This window comes from Lottia gigantea (genome assembly GCF_000327385.1).
Source record: "Lottia gigantea unplaced genomic scaffold LOTGIsca_6, whole genome shotgun sequence".
Taxonomy (NCBI): Eukaryota; Metazoa; Mollusca; class Gastropoda; family Lottiidae; genus Lottia; species Lottia gigantea.
In genome coordinates, this window is record NW_008710049.1 from 4548271 (window position 1) to 4569740 (window position 21470).

Genomic DNA, 21470 nt, shown 5'->3' on the forward strand with positions numbered 1-21470 from the left:
ATTCAAAAATCATTTTATTCATTCTTCTATTGAACATCCATCGATTCATTCATTTATTGAGGCATTCATTTGTTCATTCAAGACTTCATTTGATAATTCACTTATTCAAGAATTCATTTATTCATTCAAGAATTCATTTATTCATTCAAGAATTCATTGATTCATTCAAGAATTCATTTATTCATTCAAGAATTCATTTATTCATTCAAGAATTCATTCATTAATTCATTCAAGAATTCATTTATTCATTCATTCAAGAATTCATTTATTCATTCATTCAAGAATTCATTTATTCATTCAAGAATTCATTTATTCATTCAAGAATTCATTCATTGATTCATTCAAGAATTCATTTATTCATTCAAGAATTCATTCATTGATTCATTCAAGAATTCATTCATTGATTCATTCAAGAATTCATTTATTCATTCATTCATTAATTCATTCAAGAATTCATTTATTCATTCAAGAATTCATTTATTCATTCAAGAATTCATTCATTGATTCATTCAAGAATTCATTTATTCATTCAAGAATTCATTCATTGATTCATTCAAGAATTCATTTATTCATTCAAGAATTCATTCATTTATTCATTCAAGAATTCATTCATTTATTCATTCAAGAATTCATTTATTCATTCAAGAATTCATTTAATAATTCATTTATTCAAGAATTTCCAGACTTTATTTATTCATTCATTAATTTGATAATTCATTCAAGAAAACATCCAGTCAGTGTTTCACTTTTCGTGTAATCATGCATTCATTCATTGAAAAATTTGTTCATTCATTCAAAAATTAACTATTTATTCATTCAAGAATTCATTCCAAAATCCCTTCACTCACATTTAATCATGTTTTTTATTTATTCATGTAATTTTTCATTCTTTTATCCCACCTTTTAATCACTCAATCATTTTCATATCTATTCCTTTCATCATTTTATCATTTTTTATATATTTGAACATTCCTTTGCTGACAATATGCTTTTCTCTACAAAAAATGTTGCTTATCAGTATGCAATCATGAAATATCCAGTTCAGTGTAGCTCTTTGATATGAAGTGTATGAATACTTTGCTTCAGTGCTCAGTAGAATGAGTCACGATAATTTACATATTACATATAATAAATGCTTGTTAATTTCACTTCAGAATTAGTCAGAAATGACTTTTCAATAAAGCTTATATTTGCAACTTTTTTTTTTTTTAAGGAATAGTAAGTTTTGAGAATTTTTAGATCACTGATTATAAAATAAAAATGTTATATAGGATTTTGCTGTTGTTTTATCTCTTACTTTGTCTTAAAAACTTAAAAGATTATCTTGTGTTGTCTTGGATTGTCTTGTATTGTCTTGTAAAAGACTATGAAACCGATAAAATTGCACACTTATAATGTATCTGATTTTGTTGTTGTTGTCCGTTATAACAGTTGAATATCATATCAAAAATGGTTCTGTGTATACAAAAGTGAAACAGGATTTTTTAAAGGTTTTATTTAATTAATCTCATTATCTAAATTAATTAAGTTAAGTTTTTTTTTGGTTGTCTGTAATTGACAGTGTAAAAGAAATGTTCTGATGTAAATAAATTGAAAATTTCCCTTATTATATTTTAAGATTTATTGCGAAATGGGGGAAAGAATATTGAGTTTTAAAACAATTGAAAATAATGACGTCTACTAAGTCTACTAAAATTTTTTCCAATCAGATTTTCATTCCTCACATATACCAATCCTTGCACTCACATATACCAGTCCTTGCACTCAAATATACTAGTCCTTGCATTCACATTACCGCTCCTGGCACTCACATATACCAGTCCTTGCACTCAAATATACTAGTCCTTGCATTCACATTACCGCTCCTGGCACTCACATATACCAGTCCTTGCACTCAAATATACTAGTCCTTGCATTCACATTACCGCTCCTTGCACTCACATATACCAGTCCTTGCACTCAAATATCTCAGACCTTGCACTCAAATATACCAGTCCTTGCACTAAAATATACCAATCCTTGCACTCACATATACCAGTCCTTGCACTCAAATATACTAGTCCTTGCACTCAAATATACCAATCCTTGCACTCACATATACCAGTCCTTGCACTCAAATATACCAGTCCTTGCACTCAAATATACCAGTCCTTGCACTCAAATATACCAATCCTTGCACTCACATATACCAGTCCTTGCACTCAAATATACCAGTCCTTGCACTCACATATACCAGTCCTTGCACTCAAATATATCAGACCTTGCACTCAAATATACCAGTCCTTGCACTCACATATATCAATCCTTGCACTCACATATACCAGTCCTTGCACTCAAATATACTAGTCCTTGCATTCACATTACCGCTCCTTGCACTCACATATACCAGTCCTTGCACTCCCATTTACCAGTCCTTGCACTCACATATACCAGTCCTTGCACTCAAATATATCAGACCTTGCACTCAAATATACCAGTCCTTGCACTCACATATACCAGTCCTTGCACTCACATATTCAAGTTTTTATACGCCCACATTATAATGTGGTCGTATATTGTCTTTGCCCCTGTCCACCCATCAGTCCGTCTGTCCACAATTGGCGTGTGAACGCAATTAAGACAACATTTTTTATCTGATTTGAATGAAATTTGGTGTGATCATTTATATGCATGAGATCTTGGACAGGTTCGAATTTGATCATCCTTCGATGAACGGTTTTTGAGTTATTGCCCTTGATATATGAAAAACGCGTCAAAATTTGTTTGTGAACACAATAGAGAGTACAGTTTTTATCCGATTTAAATGAAATTTGGTGTGATCATTTATAATGAGATCTTAGTCAAGATTAAATTTGACAATTTTTCGATCAACAGAATTTGAGTTATTGCCCGTAACTTAGTAAAAACGCATCAAAATTTGTTAGCGATAGAGGTGAAAGATTATGTCAGAATTTTATTAAATAATGTGTGTTTGTTTAAATCAACAATATCTTGCACAAATTAGATTTTTGGTATGATTTAACACAGATAGGTGACTGCCCTTAATAGACTGAAAATGTATCAGGAAAGTGGGAGTATCTTGCTAGACAACCACTTGTTGTCTGTGCCTTCACATTTGAAGTTTTTGCTCATGCCCTTACATAACATTCTGCCTAAACATACCGTATTTTATCCATACTGAATTGAAGTTGGGTACAGCTTTAATGGGCTAAGCTCAACTTTTTTTGAAAAAAAGAACTTGTGTACTGGCTATATTTTGATATATCTATATAATAGACCACAAGGAGAAGGCTATGGCGCTAAAAAAATTGAAAATCAGACGTTTAAAAAGTTATAAGCAAATAAAGTTAATAATTTAGTCACTTTTTAAACCTTTAGGGAAAACCCAGAAATGATTTTACAATATTGAAAAAATTGATATTTCTGTGTGTCAAAGGGAGGGGATAGAAATTTTTACAATAATTTTGAAGAAAGTACAGATTTTGATTACAATAATGGACATAATTTACTTCAAAGATTCCAATTAGAATCACACAGCAAGGCAGGACAAGTTCAATTGACTAAAATGATATTTGATTTGAAAAGAAATTGCTGAGCTATCAATTTGATATGACTAATGATAATTTATGCGTATATTAATTAGACCGGGTAGAATGAGTATGGGTGGCATATGGAGAGGATTAACAGAATGACTTTATACCTATTATATAGTATAGTATCTATTTTGACAGAATATTAACCTATTTATAATGTGGTTGTGTAGGTGTTTAAGGGGTTCTGTAGTTCTGTAGATGGATAGAGCGTTTGAAACATTATTTAAGAATTAAACGTTGGTCTCACTAGCATTTATTGGTGTATAAACGCAGTTGATCACCTGACAAACTGAATAAATGACGAAGTCATTTATGTATGTTTGTGGTGTGATAAACCTATCAAGTTACTAGTCCAGTGCTGTAAATGTATGGACACCATCCCAAATGCATGGAGAATAAACTACCCTATTATGCCTTTAATGATGACCTTAAAACCTTGGTTTCCATCCTGGATACTAATGTTCCACTTGGGTTAAATTGAAACATTTCAGGGGTTACTTTAGAAACTTTTTAGGACAATTTTAGAAGGTTATTTCTGTATTGCGAATAAAAATTTATTGAAAGTGTTTCTGCTGCATGTCCCAAAATGTCATGGACATTGGTTTATGTCCTGACTCCTAACAACTCTTCACTGTGAAGGTTTCATTGGTATTTTACAAGGGATACTTGGGGTTTCCAAGGTAACAGGTACTGGGCGTCTAATTTCTTTTTTACGTTACCAGCTGATTGAGCTTACATTAGGCTGTCCATATCACTTTTACAATTTGAATCCTGATTCATCTGAAATTCATCAAAATGTACAGCAGTATGGCAAATATTTAGACAGATATCTTTCCGATAAATATTTAAATGTTAACATCAATCCAAATATTTCCTTTTCTATCTTACTCACCGAGTACTAGGGTACTAAATTGATTTAACGCTCATAATTTACGCGCAAGGTTTTTTTTGTTTTAGTATCGGATGAGTCATGCCTTGGTAGATTATAAAAATAAAATATGGTTAAAAATGGATTCCTTTAAACTAATATGTTGTTTGGTGTCTTGAATTGTTAGCCCTATGTATAAATAGTTACAAAAACTCAAAAATTAAAAAACACTGGCGATATATTCAGTGTTTCAGTTATAAGTTTCCATAAATGCTGTTTAGACTGCTGTGAATATTTTGGTCATCAGATTCTGTTAATCTTTTTGATTTAACCTGTTCTCTAATATTAGGCCCTACTCGTTTACAACCAATCTCAAACTGGATTCCGAATATGTGTCACTTATTTACAACGGTTTGCCCTGAATCCGCATCCGGATTTCGAATCTGTGAATTCGCCTCTTAGCGCAGATTCGTCAAAATCAAGATGGCGTCATTCATAGGGCACTTATAATTTTAAATTAGTCTTGCTTTTCGAATCTGTTTCACTCATTTACAACACTTATCTGATGTACCAAACCGGTTTCTGATTTTTTGTAATCGAGTAGGGTAAATTTTCTGGTGGTAAATTTGGTTTCAAATAGTGATAAAACAAGGTCATATCATGAGATCCATTTATGGAATATAACTTGATGGTTGAAGATTATGTCTTCAATAGAAAGTAAAACACAGGCAACTGGTGGCAATTTTCAGTTGTTAATATGTTCAGCTTGATTGAATACAGCAACTGATCATATTTTCAAAGGTAGGAGTTGATGAAAATATTTTTGCTCCAAGATTCTCTCAGTCGCATGGTCGATCTGAGCCCTAGTTAGAAATTGTTATTGTTACAACTAAATTTTCAAATTTGAAATTAACATCCAGACTTTCTAAAGGTGGCAATCCAGCTTTAAAATACTATGTGATAATATCAGAATGACTATTATGGTAACCAATAGAGACAATTAGCTATGTACATTGTACCATTAGTTTATATAATAGATTTATACAGTACCGACAAAAGACATGAAAAGACTGGAAAAACAAACAGCCTCTATGATGTTCCGTCTGGTATGTTTGTTATCAATATCGTTAAATTAAATAAAACATACTGGACAAAAGGGTCACAGCAGGGCTGTTGATATTACTGTATTTGCCAGTCCTGTTTAGCTTTCACATTGAGTATTTTGGTGTGCATCATAAAAAGCACATGTCTAGATCAGAAAGCAAGAGATGTTGTGTTTCTGATTCTGATGTAACGACTGCTTTGCTTGTCAATTACAAAGTAAAATTAGATAAACCTATGATTTTGTAGAAGACTATAAACTTTTGAAACAGGTCTGTTGCTTTGACCATTCATGGCAGACAGTTTTGACAAGACCTCTGATTTTGGCAAGAACTTCAAACTAGTTGGTTGGTATTCTGATTTATTTATTATAATTGATGTAACTTTAGTTGTCAGTTGTTAAGTCCCAACAGAACTCTCAACTATAACAAAACTTCTGTGGACTGAACAAAAATTAATAATAAAAATTAATTTATATATGCAAATCTCTATTATCATCTTAAAATTGATTATTTTTATTTTCCATGAAAAAACATATCTGAAATGTCAAAGTGCTCCTGGATAATTTGAATTTTTTTAAAAATGTTAAGTGTGTTTATTCCAATTAAACATTCTTATTAAATTCACATCATGATCAGCAGATTATCACAATACAAAAGAGTTTTATTTTAATTTCAAATGATATGCTTTAGTTTACATTTTGTATTTGTTGTGCACCTTGCTGATAATGGTATCTATGTTAATGTTCAGATTTTACTAAAGATTAATATAAATCAAGCAGTTTCATTATCATTATCATCATCATTATCAGTGACTTAAAGTCAATGTATGCCAGATTAAGTAGATGATAGTAGGATAAGTCTTTTAAATATCCTGCTCAAAATTGAAATTGAAATAAACACGTACCTTTTTTCTTCTGAAACTCAAAATCCCACTAATTGTGGGAAATTGAAATAAATTGAAATTGGGTAGAGAGATATTTTATGCTAGGTGACAAAGGTAACAGATTCAATTCCCATCAAAGTTACCAACTTATCTTAAGATGTAAATTGTCTTCCATGATAGAGTTTACAAGAATGATTTTAATTATATACTGTATATTTGCGTGTATAATGCGCAGTTTTTTTTACCCTAAAAAGAGCTTGCTGGGATGCTCATTATACACTGTACCTATTTCACGCCTCGATTTGAACACATGCAAGGCTCATAGCGCAGTAAGCCATCAATTGAAAAGATAGCGACATATTATGAAGGAATAGTCTATATGACATTATACATACGATCAACAATTGTCTTGAAACTACCCTTTCTCAGAAGTGTGTCAAGGTAAATGAAGGTGTTATTAAATAGCTTAATCAATTGCGATTTTAATGATTTTAAAGCTAGAAAAGAACACATTAAAGATGTTAAGCTGGTGATACTAAGCAGTGACACAACATTACTGTTTTTTGTTTGCGTTATGAGCCTATTGTCCAATATTGACAATAAACCGTGTGCTACAGACTGTGCACGTTAAAGATCCCCCGACAGTTAGAAATCGAAAAAGAGCAGGCTAATGCAACTGTCCTGGCAAAATTTCCCTTGTTGCACCCTGCATGGCGTTACCCGTCTTCATTAGCCGACAAGATGCAGAAAAGTAGGAGGTAAAACTCCATTCATTTCATTTCATTTCGATTCAATATGATGATGCCTGAATAAGGTCTATTAGCAATTGTTTCAGGTTTTCTACGAAGGCACTAGTTGAGATTATTAGGAAAGTTGTGACTTCATTTTTTATGTACATATGATACAGTAGAAGCAATAGATATCATTGAGCATTTGTATAGAACTGGAATTCTAACTGTAAAATTATTATCTTGCATTCATTACTCATATTAATTTAATAAACTGTAAATTGGCATCAACCCAATCATATAGAAAGTTGTGTTCTATTCATTGATAAAGTGAAGATCAGAATCCATTCAACAATATACTGAACATGGACATTAGTATCTGATTTTCAGACAGTTTAATTCTGTTGATAATGGGCTAATCTGGTTAAATTGTTATATTATGTTAATCAGAATTTAAAGGTAGTTATCAGTGTTAGTCATTTAGTCATTGGTAATGATTCTGTGATTCTAGATGACCACTGTTTGATGATGAGACTTACTATGTTGAAGATCATTGAGGCAAAATGAGTTGATTGAAACTCATAGTCATCAAAATTTTGTTTTAAATTTCTAAAAGTTAATGTATGCTAATGAATTTTAAATAGTGATTAGGGTGGTTGAAAAGAAACCAGTTATTATTGACTAGCAACTGGTCACTATTCAACAGAAGGCACTGGCATAGGATTTAGAATAGTGTTCACTTTAAGGAAAGAAAGATAGTTAACAGTAACAGAGATACACATGAATGACTTGATTAATCCTGATTTAAATCAGAAGGTGTCAACTTTGAGTCTTGGTAATAGATATTTAACCCCCACTTTCAAATGGGCTGTCCTGATGAGGATTTAATATCTGAAACATGTGTCAGCAACATGAGATGAGCTCTTAGTAACTATATGTGGAAGACAACAAAATTATAAGTTGGTATATCATCTAGGATGTCTTTTGGACTTTGACTTATAGATTGCCATTTGGATTCTGGATAGATGCATTTCTCTATGTGTATTACACCTTTTTATCTGTAAATAATCCTTGAACAACATTTAGGGGTAGAGTTCACATTTTGTGGTATACTACTCCCGAGTTTTAATGTACACATCCATTCACCAATTTACATTGTCATCATCAGATGGAATTTAATTACATATATTACACAATATTTTGTTCTGTTATTTTTTTTGTGATATCTATGATAAGTTTATACCATAGTTTTTAGTATAACAGACATCAGATCTATGGTGGACAAATCCTTTGAGGAAGCACTGACATTAATTTTAAAATAAATGGACAATATTGATTTAATTGTCAATATATTGTGTATAGAAGTAGGGTATATAGAGAATACTGGTCATTATAGGAGTGTTATTGACCCTTCTATCTATAATAATACCAGGTATGACTCATATTCTACAATCTCAACAGTCTGGTATAGTGCTTCTCTCTTGTCATAGACTCAAGCACGAGAGTGAAAACTGGAAGTTTCCAGCAGGTCATTGACTCTTATCCTGTCATGTTTGCCTACAGGGTTTTCTAAAAGGATCATTTCCTGCAGCAATTCAAAGAAAGTGAATGAAAGGTTATTATAGTGCTTCAGTCATCTGATTTTCCAAAGTCGGTTATCTTGCTTACCCTTTAATAAAATAGTTTGACAGACTCTTTGTTTTGGCTTTGAAAGGACAATTCCTCATTTTCAGTTGCCAGTGGGAATAATGGATCTTCAACTTTTGAAATTTTAAATTCCAATCTATTGCCATTTAAGATTATATATGACAATAATTACAGAAGCAATGTTTTTATCAATATATTCAACCATCACTGATATCCTAAGAACTATAGGGGGGGTGATGAAATACACTGACAGATATCAGTGGAGCAGTAACTTAATCAGCGCATTTTTACAGTAAGAAAAATAGAATGATAGTTTTTATCAAAACATAGATCAATGTTAAATGTAAAGTAAAATGTGGATCTTGTTATCATTATAGGGAAATAAATACTACCTTATCTTGGGACTAGATGAATCAGACAGATAATATTGTTAAATGAAGTTTTACGTCCTACTCTTCTGCACCTAAGTAGGCAAATGAAGACAGGCAATGCCATGCAGGGTACAATGAAGGATATTTTGCCAGGACAGATACTTTATCCATGTCAGCCCCTCTGACATTCATTCCATCAAAGAATTACAGCCATATATGTTAAATTAAACCACAATTATAGAACAGATGTTAATTTTGGACTGACAAAGTCAGGTCCTATGTAACAGGTAATAATATAAAACAATCTGCTAATTGATATTGGTTTAAATTGTTAATTACAACTTCTATTTCTAGATAGGATACAGACACCACAAACATTTATATTGACCAAATTATTTGAAATGATATCAGAACTGTAATGAACAACCCTTTAAAATAAAGCTCAGAGAGTTGGTATGAATGAGATTGAGTCATAAAGACATCATTGACTTTGTTTTTCCTAATTACTAACTGACTGTTTTATGCCAGTTGAATATTGAATCATAAAGAGTACTGATTCTCAGAAGTTTTAGTATTAGTAGTGACTAATACTTTGATGACTGCATGCATGATTAACTCCACTATAAGCCAGAACTCTTTTCTTTTTCAACTTTGATGGCTATAGCTTTTGATATCCCTGATATTACAGTGGAAAGGTGAAAGGTTGATGCTCTTTCATGATAACACATCAAGTATGATTGAGCATGAGCTGTAGCACAGTTGGTAAAGGTGTTGGAATCTTCACTTCATTTTCTTGGTTGTTTCAAACAAATGGTGGCCATGGGTTTGAATTTCGGTTGTCTTGTAAAATCTACCAGTCATGTTTCCTCATTATTCCAGTCAGTCCAGTAAAGATCAATGCAGTGTGGTTGTTTCTTTGGTTTGAGATTCAAAATGTTTTCATTAAGTAAAGAAGGTTGCTGTTATCCTATGTCTTCTTTGGAAAAAATTGACTACATGTAGCCTATCATAAACCAAATGTTCCGTTTGGTAACATCAGAAAAGTATAACCTCAACCAAGCTCTAAGGTTAGATTCTGTAGCTTTACAAACTGTTTCTTTTCTTTAGGGGTATTCAACTTATATAAAATAAGGGAAATAAGACCTTTTTGTTAACTATATACTGGTCCTTAATCAAAATGATTTCTCTTTTTAAAATCATGCTATATTTTTGCTACTTTTTTTAAATATGGCAACAGTTGGAAAAACCAAATAGAATATAGACATTAAAAATGTATAACAGAAGAAAGTATTCAGGACTTACTTAAGTCTTATTTTGAAATTTAAAAAAAATATATTTTAATCCTTGATTTTAATCTTTTGATAAAATCATGAGGGAAGTATTTCCTTAATCCAAGTCATGTGACCAGGAATTGACGTGTAATATATCACGATATTTTATTCTAGTAAATGAGTCACTGTTTAGCTCTATCTTGTTGTTTTTTTTCAATTAAAAATATATCTTAAAGGAAAAGTTGATGGTTAATCTTGATATTGCTTAGGTTTATTTATGTTATAAGTCTCATAATGTGTTATAGAATATTGTTGATGATTTGCTCCAATACTTTATAAACTGTATTAACTTTGACATAAGTATATGTAGAAGTGACAAATCTATGAAAAGCTAGGTACCATTTCACACAAAAATCTTATGATTATTTTTGTCGCAAGTCTCGTATTTTTTAACATAAAATTCCACACTTAAGACAAATTCAGATTGGTCAGCCATGTCTGGTTGCTATAGTAACTTAAATATATTGTAACTATAAGGCCTACTTTAATACAGCATAATTTTCAACTAATTTTTACAGGTCCAATTTCAGATATTCGTTTAAACCGGCATGGTATATTTTTTGTAAGTTGGAGAGAATTCATCATCATTCAAACTTATCTCCCTTATTCATCAAGTGATACATGGTTTACAACTTTCTTGTCTTTTCAGAATGAAGGTATAGATCATGGTATGGCCAAAATCTCTGCTTTATTACTTGATGCTGCAGCTTTTATTTCTAAACATAGGTAAGTACTGTTACCAATGATGTTTCCAAAACTATCTGTCCTGTTGTTGATTTTATATCTGAAGTCATGTGATGCAGCATTCGTTGAGCTTTGGTCAATTAAGTTGGTACACAGATCCTTATTCACTCTCACAGATCTGTATATACATAAATATCAATTGCACAAGATGTAATAATGTATGTGATCTGTATTGTGGTATTGTGTGGGGCACAAACATTGCAGAATATTTGGAAATATCTTGACAATTTTGCTTTTGTCACGTGAAAATTCTCAAAAACTATCAATTAAAAAATGGATCAGACTTACTCCCATGAAAGTGATATCAATGTCTGTCGAAATCACATTTGTATATGTATTATTATGTCTGAGGAACTGGTAAGGAAGATTTGTTGGGCTTCCAGTATATAAACCTGGACTTTGATTTATCAGATAAATCCATGTTTATAATTGGTTTTTTTTTAGTGAAAGTAATAAATGTAGATTATTATTATCAGTAAATGATAAATATAAAACACTAGTAGCTATCAGTAGACAGTTTGGTTTTATTTCATCTCATATACATGGTGAGTTCAGATCCACATTTTCTTTCAATTATGCAGGTGACTTGATAGAAATGTCTTCAAAATAAATCAACCATGGGATAAAGGCTGTGCATGTTGAAGATGCCTTGGCAATTGAATATCAAAAGAGAGTAATCAAATCTGCTTGTAACATTTTCCCTCATTGGACACTGCAGTGCATTACTATAGTGTATGTTTCTAGCAAGTCAAGTTTGAAATAAATATATTGACATATCTCTGAAACATCTGATTCCACTTTGCTACTGACTTTATCATCTCTTTTGAAGAGTCCACATACATTTTTTGGGTTATTTTTTGTCTTAAAAATTTTGTTTTGTAAATTTATAGAGACTGGTCATCAGGATGGAAAACAGTGTGACTTGATGTTAAAGACTAAAGATGATGTAGAAATATTGTCCAGTTATACAATACATGAAACAGAAATCAGACTGAATAACATTAAGTTTAAATCTCCAACATCATGATGAATTGTTTATTCAGAGTTATTGAAATCCATGTAAAGATCAGGCTGTGATATTGGTGGTCTAAATACAACCATCATAATGGATCAGGTTTTCTAGAGAATGAACTAATGATGTGTTATGGTGAAGATTGTTGTTTAAAGAAATGGAACTGCTGATCTGGATCTAGTTTTGAAGTATTTTTGTTGATGGTTTATTTTTAATGAAACTTTTATTTAGAATTTGTTGAAGATAAAGTTGATATTATATTATATAAATATGATAAGGTTATATTAATATATTGCCTGCAGCAAGCCATCTATATGTACATAATGCATACTTCCTGATGCAAAAATTTTAATTTTGACAAAATAGGAGGCATAGCAAAGATTTTCAGGTCTGTTCTCTCAGTGAAAAGACACAATGACAGCTCTGGGGGCTATATACCAAATGTGTAACATATAGTGACTCGTTTATGGAGGGGACATCCATAGCATGACACATTCTTCACCTGTATAACTACCTTTTTACTGTATAAATTACTGTTGCTATATACAAAATACAAAAAACTTAATATTCAAATTATATTTCCTTCACAACTATAACAAAAATGATATATTAATATATATTAAAATAATAGAAACACCGGTAAAAAAAATAAATATTATGGAAATGTGAGTACCTTAAATCTATTTCAAAACTTACTTTTGATTCTAACACATCTGTTCAACTTTATTCCAAACAAAGATCTGAAACATATCTATACATAATAAATATTCAGAAGTATCTGGTCAAGCATCTATCCATGATAAATATCTATCCATAATAAATATCTATCCAATAACATTCGGATAAATCTATCCATAATAAATATCTATTCATAACAAATATCTATCCATGATAAATATAATATCTATTCATAATAAATATCTATCCATGATAAATATCTATTCATAATAAATATTTTTCCATTAACATTCAGAAATATCTATCCATGATAAATATCTATCCATAATAAATATCTATCCATGATAAATATCTATTCATAATAAACATCTATTCATAATAACTATCTATTCATAATAAATATCTATCCATGATAAATATCTTTCCATTAACATTCAGAAATATCTATCCATGATAAATATCTATTCATAATAAATATCTATCCATGAGAAATATCTATCCATGATAAATATCTATTCATAATAAATACCTTTCCATTAACATTCAGAAATATCTATCCATGATAAATATCTATTCATAATAAATATCTATCCATGATAAATATCTATTCATAATAAATATCTATCCATGATAAATATCTATCCATGATAAATATCTATTCATAATAAATATCTATCCATGATAAATATCTATTCATAATAAATATCTTTCCATTAACATTCAGAAATATCTATCCATGATAAATATCTATCCATAATAAATATCTATCCATGATAAATATCTATTCATAATAAACATCTATTCATAATAAATATCTATTCATAATAAATATCTTTCCATTAACATTCAGAAATATCTATCCATGACAAATATCTATTCATAATAAATATCTATCCATGATAAATATCTATTCATAATAAATATCTATCCATGATAAATATCTATTCATAATAAATATCTTTCCATAAACATTCAGAAATATTTATCCATGATAAATATCTATTCATAATAAACATCTATCCATTATAAATATCTATTCATAATAAATATCTATCCATGATAAATATCTATTTATAATAAATATCTATCCATGATAAATATCTATTCATAATAAATATCTATCCATGATAAATATCTATTCATAATAAATATCTATCCAATAACATTCAGAAATGAAATGAATGGAGTTTTACGTCCTATTCCTCTACACCTTGTGGGCTAATGAAGACGGGCAATGCCATGCAGGGTGCCATGAGGGAAATTTTGCCAGGTCAGCGTCATTAGCCTGCTCTTTTTCGATTTAACATGCACAGCCTGTGGCACATGGGGCCTCGGTTTATTGTCCCATCCGAACGACTAGACGCTTTTTCCATGTCAGCCCCTCTTACCTGTATCACTGACAGGGGGAAACGGAGTTGAAAAATCCGAAGGTATTATCTAGACCTATGCTGGGATTGAACCCTGGACCTTCACGTTAGCGAGCAAGTGTCTCCCCATTAACATTCAGAAATATCTATCCAAAATAAATATCTATTCATAATAAATATCTATTCATTATAAATATTTATCCATTAACATTCAGATATATCTATCCATAATAAATATCTATTCATAATAAATATCTATTCATAATAAATATCTTTCCATTAACATTCAGATATATCTATCCAAAATAAATATCTATTCATAATAATATCTATTCATAATAAATATATATCCATTAACATTAAGATATATCTATCCATGATAAATATCTATCCATAATAAATATCTATCCAATAACATTCGGATAAATCCATAATAAATATCTATTCATAACTAATATCTATCCAATGGATAGTATTCATTACCATTCAGAAATATCTATCCAAAATTATCTATCCTAATATCCTAATATATATTTATTATGTATCCATGATAAATATTAAGAAGTTTCAATCCATAATACAAAACCCAAACTTATCTATCCATAATATATAAATATATATATATACATGTATATATATTAAATATACTCTAATGATAAATAATCCAGAAATATACATCCATAATAAATATTTAGAATTATGTATTCATGATACAAATCTAGAATTGTCTGTTCACGTGGATTTACTTGGTATAATTTCTATTTGATTCATGAATAAATATCCAGAATTATCTATCATTATAAATATCCAGAATTATAAATATCCAGAATTATAAAATATCAAGAAGTATCTATCATAATAAATATCCAGAATTATAAATATCCATAAATATCAAGGAGTATCTATCATAATAAATATCCAGAATCATAAATATCCATAAATATCAAGAAGTATCTATCATAATAAATATCCAGAATTATAAATATCCATAAATATCAAGGAGTATCTATCATAATAAATATACTAATATATTCTAAAATAACAGTGTACATTAAAAACACAAATACACATGTTATAAAAATCATAAACACTCTTTTTTGCAGCTTTAAGTAACACACTATTGAGGTGTATGGTGTGGGCGGTTAATTTTTTTTAAGCTTTGTGTGTACTGACTAAAGTTTTTACGAAAGCACAAGCACAGGACATACACTAGGGTTGCTCTCAGACCCCTATAAGGAATGATAAGTAATATATAAGTTTAAAGGTCAGCAACGACGTTCAAATTATTCAAGTGTTTCCGTCATCTACCTAATCACTAAAATCAATTTTAAATTTATTTTGAAGTATCCAATCACAAAACTGTTTTTCAAAAGCTTAATTTTATTGTGGTTAGATTTAAAAGAAAATTAAGAATAAAGAATAAAGTAGTTGATAAATGCTTGTATCCATCTTGATCTGGACACCAGTACCGGTATATCTTCTTGCCTCTATATCAAAATGCAATTTTAGATTATTTCAAGCCATATTATCATGAAAGCTAATAACATATGAAAACCAATTCCCCCCTGACAACTAACAATAAGACAATATATTACATATAAATTAAACATCTTTCTTCACTTTGATAACTTGAAACAAATTATAAACAAAGTTTTCCATGAAAAATGGCACATTTCTCTATGAGCCTTTCGCAAAGCCTGTAGATAGTGTCATGGTTTCTCGTACTATATTGTTTCAAAATATTCATTAAGCTTACAGTACACGTAACTCTGAATAGTTGATGTTATAGAGCATTATATTTACTCATCAGATTTTTCCAGAAACTTAACTTGGAAATGAAATTAGTGTTAGAGTCCTCTGATAATTAGAATAAGCCTCTGAAAAGTAACTAACAAACTTTCTGACAATAGCCACCATATTTTCAATGAAAGTCAACAACAAACATATACAACAAACACTCAAATAGCAAAAATATACTGAAAGACATGTATAAGGTTTTGATAGCTCTAATCAAACCAATGATCTCCTTGACACGATGTAGTCCATTCTGTTTCACAAATCCAACACCAACTGAAACCACAACGGGAACATGACATGTGCGAACACCCACCTGAAATACATGTGTAATTCTCTCAGATAAGTTTCTAATAAGCAGTTTAATTCATTAAGTGGTTACAAGTGCTATCTATATAATAAGGTTTCAGTAAGTGCCAAATGAAAAACCAGATATCCCATATTATCAAAAGCACAAAATTGCAAACTATATTCATGCTTCTGCATTTAAAATAATATAGTATTAAATTTAATGTAAAATTAGTAAAGACAAGGGAAGTAACTCCAAATAAGAATTCACCTACCATCTTTTTCTGTTGGTGATCTGCATTCTTTATTAGGACAGAGTTTCGTTGTTTTAGAAATAATCTGTAAACTTTGTTTCTCCCATCTGGCTCTTTGAGCTCTCTCTTCATCTACTGGATTGTCCTAAAATATCAAATATATACTTTCACAGCTGTCTTATGCTTCAAAATAACCAAATAGTTTCAAAAAGATTTTGTCTCCTCACTGTGATTGAAGTTAACAGTTGCCTTATATTCACTGCCTGGCACTTAATTCATTCCATAAAAATGACTGATTTGGCCATGTGGATGAATCAAATTTTGATCATCAAACACCAAGAGGATATGTGGAACAGACTGGTATCCTTGACAACTGGGAAATTTGATGGGAAAAAAAAAAATAGTCAAAGATAATAATTTACCTGGTGTGGAGGTAATAATAACTGAACATTACAATCACCCTCATGTACGGCTCCTCGACAGTCAGCACAAAAATTATACTGTAATAGAAATGTGAATAAAAGACCTTCCAGAATTTTAAACCTGAAGTTAAATTAACCATCTTGGTGTCTTGATATTAAACAATGCCCCCTAAATCTCAAGTTTACAGAATCATTAGAATGACATTAGTTGGATAGCTAAGTCGAAAACAAATTTGACTTAAAACCCTTAAAGACAAAAAATCTGTCAATTAATTAAACATTCAACCAAGAACCTGCTTTTACCAATGTACACCACAGTACAAATGTATAAATCCTGTGCCAATGCCTTGTAATGCTATTTACAAAGTTATGACTTAAACCCTACCTCACAATCAGCACATCTTAATTTTCGTTGATCATGAAATGATTCAGGATAAATGGCGTTTCCACAATCTGGTCCTGGACACAAAATAGCACCAGTCCTTAAAGCATACTCTTCTGCAGCAAATTCTTTATATTTATTATACTGAAACATACAAAACAACTGATAAAACTTTGATAAATATGTATTGTATACTACCCATGGGTAAGGGGGCACTCAATTGATGAGTTCTGGATTTGAGGGATTCATGTAATCAACCAAACCTTCAATAAAACAATTTGAACCAGGATTCAGAACTCATTCATATGTGACGAAAAAATATAAAGTGTAGACAGAATTCAATATAAATAGATTAAGGAATAGAAAAAGAACTTTGAATGTGACATATCTGTTTCCATACAGTCCATTAAGTCGAGAACTGGAATAGATCGATCCTCTTCAGAGCTCACCAAATCGAGCAGCACATGTGACAACAAATGGAAATTTTACTGTTTTATTCTGAGTAAAAATCATGTTAAAGATAAGAACACACAGTCACAGCACATATTTAAGTATATATGGAAAGTATGCACATTTACTGAAGAGGAGGAAAACTTACCAATTCCTCTCCCATTAAACAGAAATGATGATTCTCTTGAATTAAAGAACCCTCACATTTAGCTGAAACAGAGAGAGACAAAAGATTCCAGTGACAAACATCCTCTTGGGAATATACTGGTACATGCAAGGTGATTAAAATGCAAATCTGGATGATATATTTGTGTTTTATCTGGGGGTTGCCATCCATGATCTGATGAAATCACTATGCATTTCATGTTGGGGGTCATATAATAATAATGGGGTCTCAGTTTATTGTCTTTATGGTTAGATACCCACAATATTATATATCTGATTACCTACCAGGACAGGGCAATGTGTAACCATAATCATCATTGTGTATAAACCTTCTCTCATTTAACATAACTTCACAATATCTCGTAAAACAATCTAAACATGTCACATGACCATCTGGACATGGATACACTAATACTGGAGATCTGAAATATAACCAATCATAATAATATATTGAAAAGAGTTTTATATCCTGTTTTCTGGCACCTTCCTGGATGACTAAAATAAAATCAATGGACTTCACCATTGTGAAGTTTGGCATCAATAATCAGTCAACATTGAAGGGATAGAGTTATTTTTTCAGAATGATAATAATCCAGTAACTGTTCAGCTGGACATCACCCAATTCAAATTAAGCCCAGATTTTACCTCATTCTATTGGTCTAAAAACAAGTCGTATTTTAACATTTTCAGGTTAAAATCATAAGATTTTATCATGCTAAATAAAAATATTGAAAGAAACATTAAAAGAAATGGATCAAACAAGGGGAGAAATAAAAAACTAAACTTACTGCTTTTCTCCACAAGCTATACAGTCTATCTGTCTGCTATTAGGTCTGATATGACGTAAACCAACAGGCTTACAATAGATATCATTATGACTTTCACCACATTTAAAATAAAACTCCTGAAAAATATAACACACAATATAATTATAGAAACACAAATTATTATACGCAGTGGCCTTTCTAGGAAAAATTAGTTGATTAGGCCACAAAACTTTTTAGGGGGGCACAGGCTATTCTTTTACTATGAAAAATTTTGAAAGTGGGGGGGAGGGGTGGTATAGAAAAGTGCCTGGATCCCCGAAAAAAATCCCCTGATTCTACATGGGACAGAATATCATAATCATGATTGAAGTGAAATGGGTGTGCTAAATTCTTTCAGTCCATGGGAAATGAACATTGCTACTAAAGACCTGTTGATTTGACTGAATGTGCCAGTCATGTTGGGAAAATATGCCAAACCATGATTTTGGTCAATGAGATGTCTTTTGTATTCACATATAATTATTGTTGTTAGTCATTTCCAGATACAGAGAATAAAGGTAATAAAACACATACTGCCATTTTTCCATCACAAGTTTGATTTTGACAATTTCCTGAAATTCTGTTTGGTACTGTAATATCATACCAACTATCAGGTCCCTGTAAAATAAGGCAATGAATCAAGTGAGAGGTGTGGGTGTTCATCAATACCTGACAGTCAGCTTATTCTAGAACAAAGACATTAAGGAAGCCAAAATTTGCTTAAAGAGGCAGATGCCCCATTTCCAGTGGTTGATTTTTGTCTTGAATATATGTAAATAGCCTTCGGAAGTACTATAAATGTACGAAAATCGTATAATTCCTTCAAAATACCTCAAATTAGGCATTTAATCTTCTATTTCTATATATGTCTATTTATCACAAAGATTACAGGTTTAAGGACCTTCATACTTACATACTTTTTCAAATAAATGCAATTTTTTTTAAAAATTTTTAAATTTTTTAAAGTAACGGTAAAAATTCTTACCCTATCAGTTATAAAGGCACCTTCTTTACAAGTTGAACAATTAAACCTTAATTTACCAGGATTCAATCCTCTACAGTCTTTACAATATACATAATACTGACAGCGAATATTTACATGAGGTCCTACAAAATAATATTACATTTAATATGATCTGGAGTTACAAGGAAGTAATAAGAAATTTGATAGTTGGGGCCAAAACTGGCTGCTTCAGATATATTTGTAATCTGTGGATATTGATAAAGCAACTTCATTCAAGATCTCAACAATACACACAGTGGTGTTCTAGGAATCATTAGTTGATGAAGCCGAGCAGTGGCCACAAAATTTTCCAGGGGGCCCACAAGGTATTCTTTTACAATGTGAATTGTTAACAATTTTGAAAGTGGGTGGGCCAAAGAAGGGACACCACTGAATACACATAAGCATTCAAAGAATTGTGGTACTAAGTCAGTATTGTCCAAAAGGTGGAGAACCAACGGGTTAGGACATTCCAGGAAAAAAATTCAAGTTCAACATTTATATGGAAAGGCATAGTTGGTGTACAATGTTGATCAAGAATCTTTCAAGAAGTGAAACAAAATCTATCTAAATAACCATCAGTTTGAACAGATTTTTAACTTCCATATAAGTTGTCAATCAGTAACTTTTATCCTTTTTGATAGGAAACATTTTTAGCTAAATTTCACTATAGGTTTAAAAGTATAATCTGAAATTTGTTTCATAGAAATGTCTATTCATTATTTGAATTTCATGATGAATAACACAAAACAGTCATGGTTTTTATTTTAGAATTTCCTTATTTCACTGTATACTTACATCATTATATGATATATCACATCATAAATTTATTAACAAAATAACCTACTTAAAAACATGTCCTCTATCACAAACATGCGTTTATAATATTTGGGAGTTTATTAAAAGTGAAGTATATAAATCATATATTAATTCATAAATTGAAAAATATACAGTCATGTATTTAAAGAGACAGATTCGCCATATTTGGGGGATTGATTTGAGTCTTGAATACATGTAAATAGTCTTCAGAAGTACTATAGATGTACAAAATCACATAATTCCTTTAAAAATACTTCAAACTAGGAATTTTTACTCACTATATATGTATTTCTATATTACAGAGTCTCAAGAAAAGAGGAGTTATCATTTTAACTTTATAACACAGATAATTCTGGACACAAATGGATTTAAACCCTCAACGATGAGCTGTGAACACTATTACTGATTAGCTTAGCTAAAAAAAATCTATTTCTGAGACTAAGGTATGATTGATCAGGATGAATGACAAACCTGTCCCTTTAACAATGATAAAAACATAGGTTTCTAAAGATCTTGTTTAACATCCGATATTTGTACACCCCTTTTAAACTTGTCAATGATCCTTCCTGGTTTACAGTATCAATTACAGCTGAGTTGACAGAATGATTTCATGCATGTATGACTCTCAAGGTCAACCAACTTACATACTGTGAAATCAATTTCACACATAAGTAGATACAACAATGATGTCATAAAATTCCAATAGAACTAACCAACTGAGCTACAACCCTTCTTTAGGTGATATACCATATGATAAGAGCA

The 21470-nt window shown here is 30.7% G+C and overlaps 3 protein-coding genes across 3 annotated transcripts; 2 read left to right on the forward strand and 1 right to left on the reverse strand.

Annotated features, from left to right (window-relative positions):
- Positions 1–1804: 1804 nt before the first annotated feature.
- Positions 1805–2608, forward strand: LOTGIDRAFT_107057 (hypothetical protein; the record flags this gene model as incomplete). The annotated part of the gene is made up of 1 exon (XM_009064011.1): positions 1805–2608. A coding segment is annotated over one exon (804 nt), but the record flags the coding sequence as incomplete, so codon positions are not given.
- A 2914-nt stretch (positions 2609–5522) lies between these two features.
- Positions 5523–12295, forward strand: LOTGIDRAFT_154813 (hypothetical protein; the record flags this gene model as incomplete). Its single annotated transcript, XM_009064012.1, has 4 exons — positions 5523–5567; positions 11174–11250; positions 11713–11813; positions 12159–12295. 4 exons carry the CDS (start codon positions 5523–5525, stop codon positions 12293–12295), a joined length of 360 nt encoding a protein of 119 aa, XP_009062260.1.
- Positions 12296–16331: 4036 nt separating this feature from the next.
- LOTGIDRAFT_107352 (hypothetical protein) lies at positions 16332–19967 on the reverse strand (the record flags this gene model as incomplete). Its single annotated transcript, XM_009064013.1, has 9 exons — positions 16332–16435; positions 16683–16806; positions 17084–17161; positions 17469–17609; positions 18064–18125; positions 18366–18502; positions 18869–18984; positions 19421–19504; positions 19872–19967. Coding segments are annotated over 9 exons (942 nt in total), but the record flags the coding sequence as incomplete, so codon positions are not given.
- Positions 19968–21470: the final 1503 nt, after the last annotated feature.